The 13,942-nt window shown below is 45.4% G+C and overlaps 2 protein-coding genes across 2 annotated transcripts; both read right to left on the bottom strand.

The window, feature by feature from the left end:
* Positions 1–4,567: 4,567 nt before the first annotated feature.
* Positions 4,568–5,440, bottom strand: TREMEDRAFT_62967 (uncharacterized protein; the record flags this gene model as incomplete). The annotated part of the gene is made up of 3 exons (XM_007005108.1): positions 4,568–5,082; positions 5,173–5,367; positions 5,410–5,440. 3 exons carry the CDS (start codon positions 5,438–5,440, stop codon positions 4,568–4,570), a joined length of 741 nt encoding a protein of 246 aa, XP_007005170.1.
* Positions 5,441–11,799: 6,359 nt separating this feature from the next.
* Positions 11,800–13,284, bottom strand: TREMEDRAFT_62965 (uncharacterized protein; the record flags this gene model as incomplete). The annotated part of the gene is made up of 4 exons (XM_007005107.1): positions 11,800–12,448; positions 12,496–12,740; positions 12,787–13,151; positions 13,212–13,284. The coding sequence occupies 4 exons, from the start codon at positions 13,282–13,284 to the stop codon at positions 11,800–11,802; spliced, it is 1,332 nt and encodes a 443-aa protein (XP_007005169.1).
* Between the last annotated feature and the right edge of the window lie 658 nt (positions 13,285–13,942).

Raw genomic sequence — 13,942 nt, 5'->3', positions numbered from 1 at the left:
GCGTATACCATCTGGCTGTTGTCACGAGTTGTTGTGACATGAGGAAGGTTATGTTGTTACCCAGTTAAGTTTAGTCACGGTTTGGTCACGGTTTAGGATGGATTGGGTATTTAACCAGCAACCGGCGATTGTAGATATTGCCGGTTGATAGGCCTTTTTGTCGCAGTGGTTTAGATCACCGTTCCGAAGGGCACTGTTATATCGTCCCAATGCTGGTTAGTTGGACTCGTGACAGCTATATCATTTGCCTATACCATCTGCTTATACCATTTGACTATACCATCTGCTTATCCCATTTTTATCTCCCATTTGTCCTTTACCAATTGTATCACACCATTTGGATATTCTGACGTATACAACTTCTTCTTCTATCATATGGGTTACGACAGGGTTGTAACACTGAGCGTGAGGCAGTGCAGGAGTTGTGGGATATTCTATGAGGAGAGCAGAGGGGTATAGATAGTTACAGATTGCTGCACTTCTTCAGCAATCCTTGATTGTCGTCAGTGGCGAGAGACATAATCAGTAGCTACCACCATTGAGTTAGGGAGAGCTACCACCCAATAGTTTGATGCACCTCAGCAAAGTTAGTTGCTGTAGTGCTGGAAGGTAAAAGGGTGATAGTCGGGGGTGATTAGGACACTTGACCAGGAGACCCTCTGAGAGTGGCACACCGGAGAATCACATTGGGGATTCAATCATATCTTATACTTATACTTCTACAGTACTTTTCAGTATCATCACATAGCTTGATACTTTGATACCTTGATAGATATCATTATCACCCGAAGCCTATCCCAAACCCACCTGACCCTAGACAACACTACCATTCCAACATCCACCCCCGCCTGGGGAGGTGTTGGTACCCGGTAGCCCGGACCTCCTGACCCAACGGTGGACGGGTCCCTCTGGACAACACAAGGAGGGTGGTCCGAGGATGCTACACCGCAGTTCATCAACAATCATCATATTGTTTGCCACTCAACGTATTACTACGGCATAGTTAGCCGTAGTCCTCCGACAAGTACCCTGTCTCTGTGAGACATTGACACCCCAGTGCAACATAGTTAGCCGAGGTTTGTCGACCGTCGGTCAGTAGAGGAGAAGAAACAACATATGTGACAGCACCCTTCTGTTTGGGTGAGATATCAAAGCCGATGTTTCAAGTTAGCCGAGGTTTGTTGACCGTTGGTCTGTTAGAGAGAAGTTATTTGACGGCCATGACAAGAAAGTAGAGAAGTACTTGGAGCTTATGCCTGTTAGGCATGTGAGCACAGGAAAGATACACTTGGAGTGCATGCCTGATAGGCTTGAGAGCAGAGGAAGATATGAGATTGTAGGTTTGAACTTTGATTATGACAAGTCATGATTCATTAGTGTCATTCATGACATTGTGACAATTGTAACCTGTCTGCAGCTCTAGATATCCTACTGTGATTGACCAGTGTTGTCCCCTTTACTATTCATATGTCACGGATGTTGAATAACTTCTCTCTAACAGACCGATGGTCGACAAACCTCAGCTAACTTGACACTACGGCTCCGATGTCTCACCCAAACAAAAGGGTGCAGGCGTTGAAAGGGGTGTAACTACGGCGTACTTTGAGGTAGTTACTCTACCTGGGGTGTTTCTCTGATGGCAATGTATCTCAATTGTATGTGGCTATCTCTATCAATCTTTCACTACTGACAACAATCAAGGATCACTGTCACGAACTACGTCGTGACACCTCGATTATTCCACCAACAACGACCCTCCTTTGACCATCAAAACCCCATCACGACTCAAACCTCTTTACTCTACACGTAACTCAGGACCTCTGAGACCAAGGACGGCGAAGTTAGATGAAGTTAGGGTAAATAGGGACAATGGGAGCAGAAGTGCGGCGAAGTTAGGCGGAGTTAGGCTAGGTAGGGACAATGGGAGCAGAAGTGCGGCGATATTAGGCGGAGTTAGTCGAAGGAGGAGGAGGATGGCCGGGGTTCGGGGAAGTTGGACGAAGTGCGTTGAAGTACGTCAAAGCGCGGGAGGGTTGGATGAACGTCTAGGAGGGATAGGTCATATTAGCTGAGAAGATCGCTGAAGTTCTTCAGCGATCCTTGATTGTTGTCAGTAGTAAAAGACAAATAGAGATAGCTATACATCGGGATACATCGCCATCAATAGAACAAAGCCTTAGTTAGAGTAACTACGCCGAAGTACGCCGTAGTTACACTCCTTTCGACGTCTGCGCCCTCCTGGTTGGGTGAGACATCGACTCAGAAGCGTGAAGTTAGCCGAGGTTCGTCGACCGTCGGTCTATTAGGAAGAAGTTGCTCGACGGCCGTGACAATCACTGAAGAACTTCAGCAATATTCTCAGTTAATATTATCTACTCCTCCTAGATGTTCACCCAACCCTCTTGCACTTAGACGTACTTCAAGGCACTTCACCCAACTTCCCCGAGTCCCCAACCGTCCTTCTCCTCCCTTCGACTAACTCCGCCTAACATCGCCGCACTTCTGCTTCCATTGTCCCGACTCAGCCTAACTCCGACTAACTTTGCAGTACTTCTGCTCCCATTGTCCCTACTTGGCCTAACACCGTCTAACTTCTCCGTACTTCTGCTTCCTTTGTCCCTAGTCCGCCTAACTCCGCCTAACTTCTCCGCACTTTGCCATCCTTATGCTCCAGACCCCCATATACCTGATTCTCCCGTTGTACTTTGCCGTAGTTGGTCTCAGATGTCCTAAGTTATGTGTAGGGTGAAGACGTTAAGACGTGATAGGGGTTTTGATGGTCAAAGGAGGGTCATTGCTGGTAGAATCATTGAGGTGTCACAACGTAGTTTGTGACATCATACAACCAAAGAAACCTCTGACATCTCCTCCCAGTTGACTTGTTATGCCTGGTTGTCTTAAGCGAGAGACAGCAGGTGGACAAGTGATGAAGAGAGAAGAGTTGATGATAAAGTGATGTAATGGGATAAAGAGAGAGAGAGAGAGTGGAGCTTTGATACACTGGACGAGATTACTTACTGACAATAAGAGAGTCAATGATGATGACAAGAGGGTGTCCAAGGACGATATTGGGCCCAAGGTGTTGAACAGATTAAGGCTTGGGGCCAATGTCGAAGGACAAGTTGAGGTCAAAGTCAGTATTGAAGACTTAGTCAGTAAAGGGTGGAAAAGTATGATGATTGATCTCTGTAGAGAAGAAACTATGGAAAGAAGATGTAGAGTTTAAATAGTCTACAGAGGCTCCCAGGAGGGCTGCTCCGCAGGCCACCAGATTTCTTGCGCCTTCCTATGCTTATCATTGCTCTGCTACAATACATTTGGCTCTTCCCTATGCACTGCATTTCTATGCTCTGAGATCCATCGAGTCTGGTTGGAGGTCTGCATGCATTGTGGTGCAAGTGCATGTGTTTCACCGCAGCTGTCATGAATCATCAGCTCTGCTCTTGTACACGCAAGGCAGAAAGTCTAAGTACCAGTATCTTCATGTTTACTTCTGCTCTTATGCCTCCAAGGCAAGAGACCTGAACCTTCAGTTAGTTAAGTTATCCTCTGTTAGTCTGCCTGGTATGGCATCAGACCCAAGACTTCAGTTTAGTTAGATTTAAGGCAAACATATGGTTTATGTCGTCATGCGTGCTTCTGTGTGCGGTCAACAGCGTATTGTACACATCACGTTGCAAAGACCACACAGCTTTCTGATTCCTGGTTGAATATACACATGATATCAAGAATCATGACTCTTTCCTACGCAGGACGACGCACATCCCAGAATGGACTTAGAATTAGATATAAACCCCATATGCTTCTTACATAGTTTCTTTTCTTCAGCAATGTATCTTTTCAATTCTCTTAACCTTGTTTGATAAGTCACCCAGTTGGTTCTAACCCAACATCTCAGTCTCCTCAGTATCTAAGGCAGTACTTTACTACGGCAGTCTACCGGCAGGCATGACAGCAGCACTTTGCTATGCGTTGAGAGACGGTCATAGGTTGTCAGTGCTTGTCTAAGGATATCACTGGTGAGCAAAGGTTATCGAATGATACCAGTGGTTGTCGGTTGGTGACGGAGTTACTCGTAGTTTGTAGGAGCTATGAGGCGTGATTGGGTTGAAGGGCTTCAGGTGCATTGTTCAGAGATCATGGGACTTGGTGTTACAAGCTGTCTTACCAGTTCGTAACATGACCCATAGAATGGGCTGAATCTTGATATAGCTGCCAATGTAGAGCTCACCTGAATTGGGACCTCATGGGGTTATGGTGCTGTCCATTCATGCTTTCCTTTACGATATGTGAATGAGGGGTTTGCAATTGCATTCACCATGTCCTGTGCAGAACCTAGTGTCCAATGAGTTGATGGGGATGAATGAAGAGGAGATTTCCCCATGGCCTCAGTCATTAAATCATAACTCTTTGAAGTGTCACGGGTAAAGATGATGACATTCAGAGCTGGCATGGTCTTATGTCCATGACCAGACAGCCCTCTTTCAATTCTCAGCAAATGCATTCCTTGATCATACCATTTCTACCTGTGAGGCTCAATAGATCTATATCTAATTTACGCTCATGACTATCCATTGGTAATAAGGGGCTCAAATTCCTCATTAAGATCTTTGCCTGCTTCATCAGTCTCAAGTGGGTTAAGCGCAATGATTTGACAGCCTTCGGCAATGACAGCAGGAACTTGACCTTCTGAAGGGATAGTCTCCTTAACCTGTTGTGACCCTCCTTCACCCCATTGTTCTTCACCATCAGGCAAGATCCTCCACCACCAACAGGTCTGCCCTTGCACCATCTTGACCAGGTAAGACTCTGTGGGATAATGATATACATGTGTGAGATAAGCTAGGTCATTAATCCTAAACATCTCCGCCTTAACGGCTGATGACTGAAGACCAGTATATGTGAAGCCGTCAGTGGTCTGAACTTCCAACCACCGGTTCTTTTTTGTCTTCAACACAGCTGTACAATGGGACATTGTCAACTTGGCTTCTATCTTGGGCTCTGCCGAGGTATTGCGCCTTTCAATTGAGAATATCCTAGCACTGAGTGATTGCTGAAAGACCTCAGCACTTGCTGAACCCTCTATTGAATGCTTCGTCTTCAATTCTGTCCCACTCAACATGTCCTCATAATATATATTTTGGTCCCTCATACTGTATCTTGGGTACTGACCTTCGGGTATGGTAGTGTGTTGTGCCTCAAAATGAGCTTTCACTTCTCTGTATGACCAGTTGACGATTCTGCTTGCATCATTGATAAGTCGCTCTTCTGGGCGACCCTTCCAAAGAATTGACAATTCCTCATAGAAGGCGGATTGACCCAATGACCATGTTGAAGGTGACTGTGAGAGAAAGCCAGGGGGTAAGCCTTCAATACAAGCGGTTCTCAGAAATTGGAATATCTGCTCACGGCTGTTGGCACTGAATGGCAAAGCATTCATCTTGAACTTTATGGAGGGTGAGTGATTGATGTTGAGAAGAAGACAACAAGGTGAGCGTACAGTGATGAGCGGGCAGCGAATATGAAGCGATGAAAGGAAGGGAGAAACATTCGAGTCTGCGCTCGGAGATCCTGGAGGCTCAAACGACCGCGACGGCCGAACCAGCGATGATATCCTTCCCCTTCCGTGACTGTTCTCCTGGGGCTTACTGTCCTCGGAGCTCTGTTTGATGGTCTGTGCTTTGCTACGTACAAGTGGGATATGACTAGTATAGAGACATGTAGATTTGATGTAGGCTCTTTCTCCCCTTGGTATCATCATGATCTCATTGGCGAACAACACACAAGGTAATTCCTCCATTCATGGGCTATCTGTCAAGACCAAAGTGGAGGTCGAAGGATCTGCGTCGATGAAGCTAGTGTGGTGATGATCCCTGAAGCTAGTGTGGTGATGATTTGGGGCGGGACTCGGGTAGAGTCATGACGAGTGAGAGTTACCACCAAGCAATACAATCATCTAAGATGAAGGTAGTCACAGTTTCAGGACGACCACCCTTTGGGTGTTAGACAACAATATATTACAACAGCATAGGTTGTGGTAGCCCCCCAACAAGTACCCTGTCTCTGTGAGACATCAACACCCCAGTATGAAGTTGACAGCTGAGGTTTGTCGACTGTTGGTTTGGTGTCAGGATCACGCGGTACCACGGGTACCTTACCTTGTAGTCGTACTCTTTTCCATTCCCGTCCCCGTCTCCATTCCCGCGTCCGGGCTTACTCCGTTTGCTACTACGCCTGGTTCCACTCATTCGACACCTCTACCCTTTTTTACATCTCCGTCTCGGTAACTATCATCGCTCTTCCTCTCCTATTCTACCTCGACTTCATTCCAAACTACGCATGCTCTTATCGGTATCACTCCGCTCTCTTTTTAGTATATAGACGTAGTCTTTTCTCAGCAATGTCTTGTCGAATGTATTTTGTGTTTTCCTAGTTATATCATTTGACATACATCTCATCGATCTTACAGATCTCTTCGATACACTACATCACTAGGTTTGTTCCCTACAAGGCCTCATTGTCATAGCTCATCGACGCAGACTATCCCGACGTCTGGTCCTTACATAAAATACATTCGACCTTACTTGTACCGAACAAGACCTAGGTGATTACCAACAACACGTTATCGGTTGTTAACAATGTCCCTTCCTGATTCACCCACCTTTGATCGCACATCTGTCGCAAATCTTCGCGATTTTCGACATGATCGTCGCACTTTCCAAGCTGAACTCCAAGAGATGCGTCAGCATCACCAAGAACAAAATCAAGTTATTATTCAGCTTCAAGCAGAACTTGCCGCTCTTCGAACAGGGCCGCAAGTGGGGAATCGTCCTGTAGAAGGACAAGGGACTCTCGAGAACCTGGGACAAGAACCTACAGTGCACGGGTTCTCTCCCAACGTGGCGGTAGTGGGTACAAACGAACCCAATCCGCATTCCAATCACTCTTCACCAAATTCCAACCACACGTCGTTGGATTTGAATGACACGTTGCCAGCTGTCAATCAGCAACGTCCAATTCATACTCAACCAATTCCAATTCCGACAAACGCGCATCGGGGCCAATCACACCTCAGAACCCCATTTACTAGTACTCCATTCTCTCAAACTCATCCTGAACGATTCAGACAGGGGACTTACGGAAGGCAAGGTGAACATATGAATTCCAACTACGACCTGTTGGGTTCAGACATAAGGAAGATGGATATCAAAACCCCCGACACGTTTCACGGGAACGGGGACAAGGTAGATGCTTATGTGGCTGAAGTAAGGCTTTATCTGGATCTTAGAGGGGGAGGTATGAACGATAGATTTAGAGTTTTGTGGGCGGCTAGTTATTTGAGGGGGAAAGCAGGAAGGTGGTGGCAAGCGTACTACGTCAAGTCGGAAAAGGACCAGCCAGAGTGGGCTTTCAACTTGAGCCTTTTCTTGGAACAGGTGAAAAGGATGTTTGGAGATCCTGATAGACACCGCTACGCGGTACAACGTCTAAAACGTCTTCGTCAAGACAAGTCGGTATCGGACTATTACTCGTCGTTCCTCTCAATTTCGGCTGATGTCGATTGGGACGACCGAGCACTCAAGGATGCTTTCGAATCTGGACTGTCAACAGAAATTCGAGTAGCTCTCGCAAATCGGGAACACCAACCTCAAACTCTTAAAGAGCTTGCAGACGCTGCAATTAGTCTTTACGTTCATCTAGAAGGTGTCAAAACTTCTTATCAATGGAACAATAATTCTGGTGGACAGGGCAACCGTAACAAAGAAAGGGATAGACAGAGGACAAACACACCTAAAGGAAATCCTACTACGTCTTCTCCGAAATCTACATATGGTCAGCGCGATTCCAACAACCAGAATGTGAAGAAATCAGACTACAACAAGTCCAAATCCAACTCTAGTAGGAAAAGTCTCACCTACGACGAGAAGAAATACAGACGAGACAACGGGTTATGCTTATACTGTGGCAACGCTGGCCACATGGCTAGCGCGTGCCCAGAAGCAAAGAAGAAACCACCAGTAACAGGGTCAAATAAAATCAAGCTGAACACCCTTACCGTAGATAATGGGTACCCTAGGAGGGAAGAGACGTTGTTGGAAAGGGAAACCTTGAAGGAGGAGACAGAGGAAACGAACCATGTCCACTTCTCGTCCATGGTCAAGGAATCAATGATTTCAACTACACCTAGTAGTATTCCAACCACGCCCATCTCCGTTCCAAACAACAACCAATCACTTATCACATTCCTGTTATTGTTATCGGTCAACCAAATGTACATTCCCGAGCCATGGTAGATAGTGAGCACAGTGGACTTTGTAGACGAAGGATTTATTGAACGTTCTCATCTCAAACCTACCACAAAGACCCAAGTCGAACGACTCCGTTTACCAGATGGCGCTACACGCTTCTGACCAAGGAAATACGTCTTCGAATACTGTTGGGTGAAGGTTTTGAGGTGTACGAATCAACCTTTCACAGTCACAAAAATCCACCCTGCCCCTATCGTCCTTGGGCTCACATTTTTGAACAAGATCAACCCAATTATCGACTGGTCAACACAGACTTTGATTCCACGCTCGTTGGAAACCAACAACAGGTTTCAATTCCTAAATATTATTAGCCCAGAAGCTTTCGATCAAGAGGTAGAACCTACCGATATTAGGGGCGCTGTTTACGCACGGACTGTACCAGAAGACGAAACAGAACCAAAGCAAATCGTACCAAAAGAATATTGGGAATATCTAGATGTTTTCTCTAAAGGAGGAGCAAATAAACTGCCTGAACATCGTCCTTTTGATCACCGTATACCCCTGGTTGAGGGGAAAACACCTACTTTTGGACCCATATATTCCCTCTCCCATATTGAACAAGAAGCTCTCAAAAATTATCTCGAAGAAAACCTGAATAAGGGCTTCATCACTCCATCAGAAAGTCCTGCTGGAGCTCCAATCTTGTTTGTTAAAAAGAAAGATGGATCTCTACGGCTCTGTGTGGACTATCGCAGACTGAATGAAATTACAGTCAAGAATCGTTACCCTCTACCCCTTATCGGAGACCTATTGGACCAACTTAAATCCGCCAACATTTATTCCAAAATTGATCTACGTGGTGCTTACAACCTACTACGCATAGCAAAAGGGGATGAATGGAAAACGGCTTTTCGTACAAGATACGGTCTTTTCGAATATAGGGTAATGCCTTTTGGACTCACGAATGCTCCTGCGTCCTTCCAACACCTCATGAACCACATCTTTAGGGATATGCTGGACAAGAACGTCATTATATATCTAGATGACATCCTTGTTTATTCCCCAGATATCCAACAACACGTTAAAGATGTCCGACAAGTGTTAGAAAGACTTCGTCAACACAAGCTGTTCGCCAAACATGATAAATGTGATTTTCATGTTCAAATGGTCGAGTTCCTAGGATATGTCATTCGACCTGGAGGGATAGAAATGGATCCGAAGAAGGAAAAGTCAATAAAAGAATGGCCTAAACCGAAAACGGTCAAGGAAGTTCAATCCTTTCTAGGGTTTGTTAATTTTTATCGAAGGTTCATTGCAGGGTTTGCACATATAGCTAAACCCCTACATGAACTTACCAGGAAGGGGATATCATTCTCATGGGACGAGAAATGTGACAAAGCTTTCGAAGAACTTAAAATTAAAGTTGGATCAGGACCAATATTACGGCATTTTGATCCAAAATTACCGTGCATTGTGGAAACCGACGCTTCGGATTATGCCCTTGGTGCAATCCTTTCACAGCATGAAGACAACGTACTACGTCCAGTTGCTTTTGCTTCACGAAGCATGGCACCGGCGGAACTTAACTATCCGGTGGCCGAAAAGGAGCTGCTCGCAATAGTATATGCCTTTAAGGAATGGCGCCAGTACCTAGAAGGAACCGAAGTACCGGTAGTAGTCCTTACGGACCACCAAAGTTTACAAGTTTTCCTTACCACGAAGCAACTCACAAGAAGGCAAGCTCGTTGGTACGAATTCTTGTCGGAGTTTAACTTTATTATCCAATACAGACCCGGCAAGCAGTCGACGAAACCGGACGCGCTGTCCCGCAGAGTCGACTACAGGCCGTTGGATGTTAAACAGACCTCATTATCTTCAGAACTCAATGATCATAATAACCATCCACTGCTTACCAGCGAACAACTACTTCTCTCCATGATCAAACTACAAGGGGACAAACATTTCGTGAAAACCCAGGAGGAACGGCGTCGAATTATCCAACATGAACATGGTGGAAAGGATGCTGGACACCCTGGTTGGAGAGTAACATTAAGAAAAATTAGCGAGTTGTGGTTTTGGACTGGGATGAAAGAAGATATTAGAAAGTATTGTGAAGAGTGCGAAATCTGTCAACGCACCAAAGCAAGACGTCAAGCCCCTGCTGGTTTCCTACAACCCCTAGAAGTACCCGGAAAACCATGGGCTGATATTACTTGTGACTTTATTGGACCCCTACCCAAATCAAACAATTTTAACTCAATCTTGGTAGTTGTCGATAGGTTGACGAAAGTGGCTGTCTTTATTCCCACCGTTACCACTATAACTGCAGAAGATTTTGCGGAATTATTCCTCAAGAAAGTGTACACAAGATTTGGTGTACCAGACTCAATTGTGTCTGACAGAGGATCTTTATTCGTCTCTAGGTTTTGGAAAACCTTCGACACGTTGTTGGGAACGGACTTGAAGTACTCAACAGCGTACCACCCACAAACCGATGGACAGACGGAGAGAGTAAACCAATGGCTTGAACAATACCTTAGAATCTATGTCAATACGGAGCAAGATAATTGGAGCTCCCTTTTACACTTTGCTGAGCTATGCTACAATACAAACTGGCATAGCTCCATTCAGATGTCCCCCTTAAAAGCTTACTCAGGGCGGGACTATAGAACCAACATGATGCAGCCTATTTACGACAAGGCTACACCATTTCCTTCTCCACGTGCTACCGCAAGAGTTACAGCTCTAGGTAAACTTCAACAACGCCTAAAAGAAAACCTACAACGTGCTCAAGAAAACTATAAACACCAATACGACAAAAAACATAGAAATATTGTTTTCGACGTAGGTGACAAGGTTTGGTTGGACTCAAGGAACTTAAAATCATTAAGACCCACAAGAAAATTGGATCACCGCTTCGTGGGACCATACAAGATTATCCAGAAAATCAATGATAATGCCTACAAGCTAGATTTACCAAAAGAGATGTTAGCAAATAAGATACACCCAGTATTCAACGTAAAACTACTTGCTAGATCTAAAGGACAAGTGATTGAATCAGAACCAGCCTTGGTAACTTCCAAACAAGACGTGGTAGAAGAGGAGGAAGACCTCTACGAGGTTGAAAAGGTGATAGGGAAAAGGAAAATCAGACTACCTGGTCGTAACAAGGCCGAAGAACAACTTAAGATTGTCTGGACTGGATTCCCTGAAGGGGAAGCCACTTGGCAACCGTTGGAAACCATCAAAACCAACCCAAAAGTTATAGAATTCTTAAAGAATTCCAACAATTCGAGGATGGATTCCAACAACACGTCGTTGGGTACCAATGTACTTCATACAAAACGACACAGAAAACCAACTGCTAAGTTGCGTTTTGCTGAGACCCTTTAGGGGCTCAGCAAATAACAAATTTCAATAATACTTCGACATGACGAGAAAAGATTGCATGATGATACTCTTCTATGAACAAATTTGATGCTATCTACAGGTAGTAGGCTTCATTCCACCCGTACCACACAACAAAGGACACGATAATTGATACAAAAATCTATGCCTCGACTTCCTCGCCAGCGTTACCGGATTCACCCTCCACTTCTTCCGTTTCGGTGGTGGTATGAGAGGATTTACTCTCATCCTCGTCACTATCCTCAATCGACGGTTCACTTGGTTCAGAATCAGACTCGAAATCGTCTACAGCCTTCTGTTTTCCTTTCGACTTCTTATACTTCTTCTTAGACGAACCAGTTTTGGCGATGGGGACCGGTCTTCGTTTCTTGTCCGGCAAAGCAGAGTATGCCCACCGAACATTACAGTAATCGGGGACTTGGATACCAACTACGTGTCCGAAACGATGGGGAATGGGTACACGGAAATCGGGACCAGATATTTTACATTCGTTTAGCTTCTGAAGGTTAGGAACTACGTGTGGTAGGAAACAAACACGCACTACACAAAGATCAAGTACACTGGAATAAACATCATTAACTTGCTGTTTGACAGCAACCTGAACTGCATCTTCTTCGTCGATCCTTACACCATAACGGTGAGACAAGAGGATGGCATTCGCCATGGCTTTATCGAGTGTCGTGTACATAGCCTTCCATTGGGTCATTGAAAATTTTAATTGGTCACGGGGACCTATACGGGAATCAACAGCGAAGGAGCATGTACCACGGTCGACCAGGCACCAGTAACAACTAGAAATTAACGAACTACACCTGGTACGAAACTATTTAGAACTCACTGTCCACAAATATGATACTGCTCGGAACCCGAAAAGCGGATAACGGGTACCAAACACGGCCACTTCTTAGTGAAATCCTGCCAGCGGGAAGGTTTGGAAAGCATGTCTTCACAACAATTACAAGGTTCAGACGCGTACCCTACGATGGTCTGCTCAGTACCAAGAACAGAAAGTACGAGATCGACCTTGGCCCTTGTGGATTCAGCCTTCGTCGACTTCCATAAACGAAGGTAATGGATAAAATTCTACTAGTCAATATTCAAAACAAACAACGTGTGGTAGGAGACGTACTTGGACTTTGTTGGAAGACACGTCCATAGCTTGAAGAACAATATCGTGGTACGAGTTCTGTCGACCACCCGGTTTGGGAACAACGATGAGGGGTCCTTCACGATAGGGAGGTCCGGAAGCCTCAACACCACCTTTAATTTGTTTATTTCGGGGAGTTTGATACTCGACGGCGGTAGAAACTTCCCGGAGAGGTGTAGAAGGAAACGGAGCATCGGTAGAAGGAATCGGAAGATCGGCAGGAGGATCAGGATCATGAGGAAAAGGAGTTAAATGACGTGGATTGGGGGTTTCTTTACGACCTTGACCAACACGTTGCTTGGAGGGACCGGCGACGGCAACAGGTGGAGGAGAACGAACAGGAGGGACTTATCTCGTCAGCCAGTCCTCCACCACAAAATCGAGGATTTTTTTCGTTTCTTTCGCACGGATCATGGTACTCGTACTCACAGACGCTTCGGTGGCCTTTTTCAAGGACGCAAGTGGTTTACGAGTAACCATTGTTAGTAAAAGTGTTGTTAGAATGGAGAAGGTCAGAAAAGAAATGAGTAAAGAGGTAAAGAGAAGAGACGAGAAGAGAAGGAATCGAACTACACGACGAGGGGAACATTATTTGATAAGTAATGACACGTCATGACCACGTGGAATTCCTGACAACCATCAAATTCTCTTAACAACCATCACGATGACGTCGAGACGACGTCTACCGAAGGAGGGGAGTAATGTCAGGATCACGCGGTACCACGGGTACCTTACCTTGTAGTCGTACTCTTTTCCATTCCCGTCCCCGTCTCCATTCCCGCGTCCGGGCTTACTCCGTTTGCTACTACGCCTGGTTCCACTCATTCGACACCTCTACCCTTTTTTACATCTCCGTCTCGGTAACTATCATCGCTCTTCCTCTCCTATTCTACCTCGACTTCATTCCAAACTACGCATGCTCTTATCGGTATCACTCCGCTCTCTTTTTAGTATATAGACGTAGTCTTTTCTCAGCAATGTCTTGTCGAATGTATTTTGTGTTTTCCTAGTTATATCATTTGACATACATCTCATCGATCTTACAGATCTCTTCGATACACTACATCACTAGGTTTGTTCCCTACAAGGCCTCATTGTCATAGCTCATCGACGCAGACTATCCCGACGTCTGGTCCTT

Source organism: Tremella mesenterica (genome assembly GCF_000271645.1).
Source record: "Tremella mesenterica DSM 1558 unplaced genomic scaffold TREMEscaffold_6, whole genome shotgun sequence".
In the NCBI taxonomy this organism is placed as follows: Eukaryota; Fungi; Basidiomycota; class Tremellomycetes; order Tremellales; family Tremellaceae; genus Tremella; species Tremella mesenterica.
This window is presented reverse-complemented; position numbering and strand designations above follow the sequence as displayed.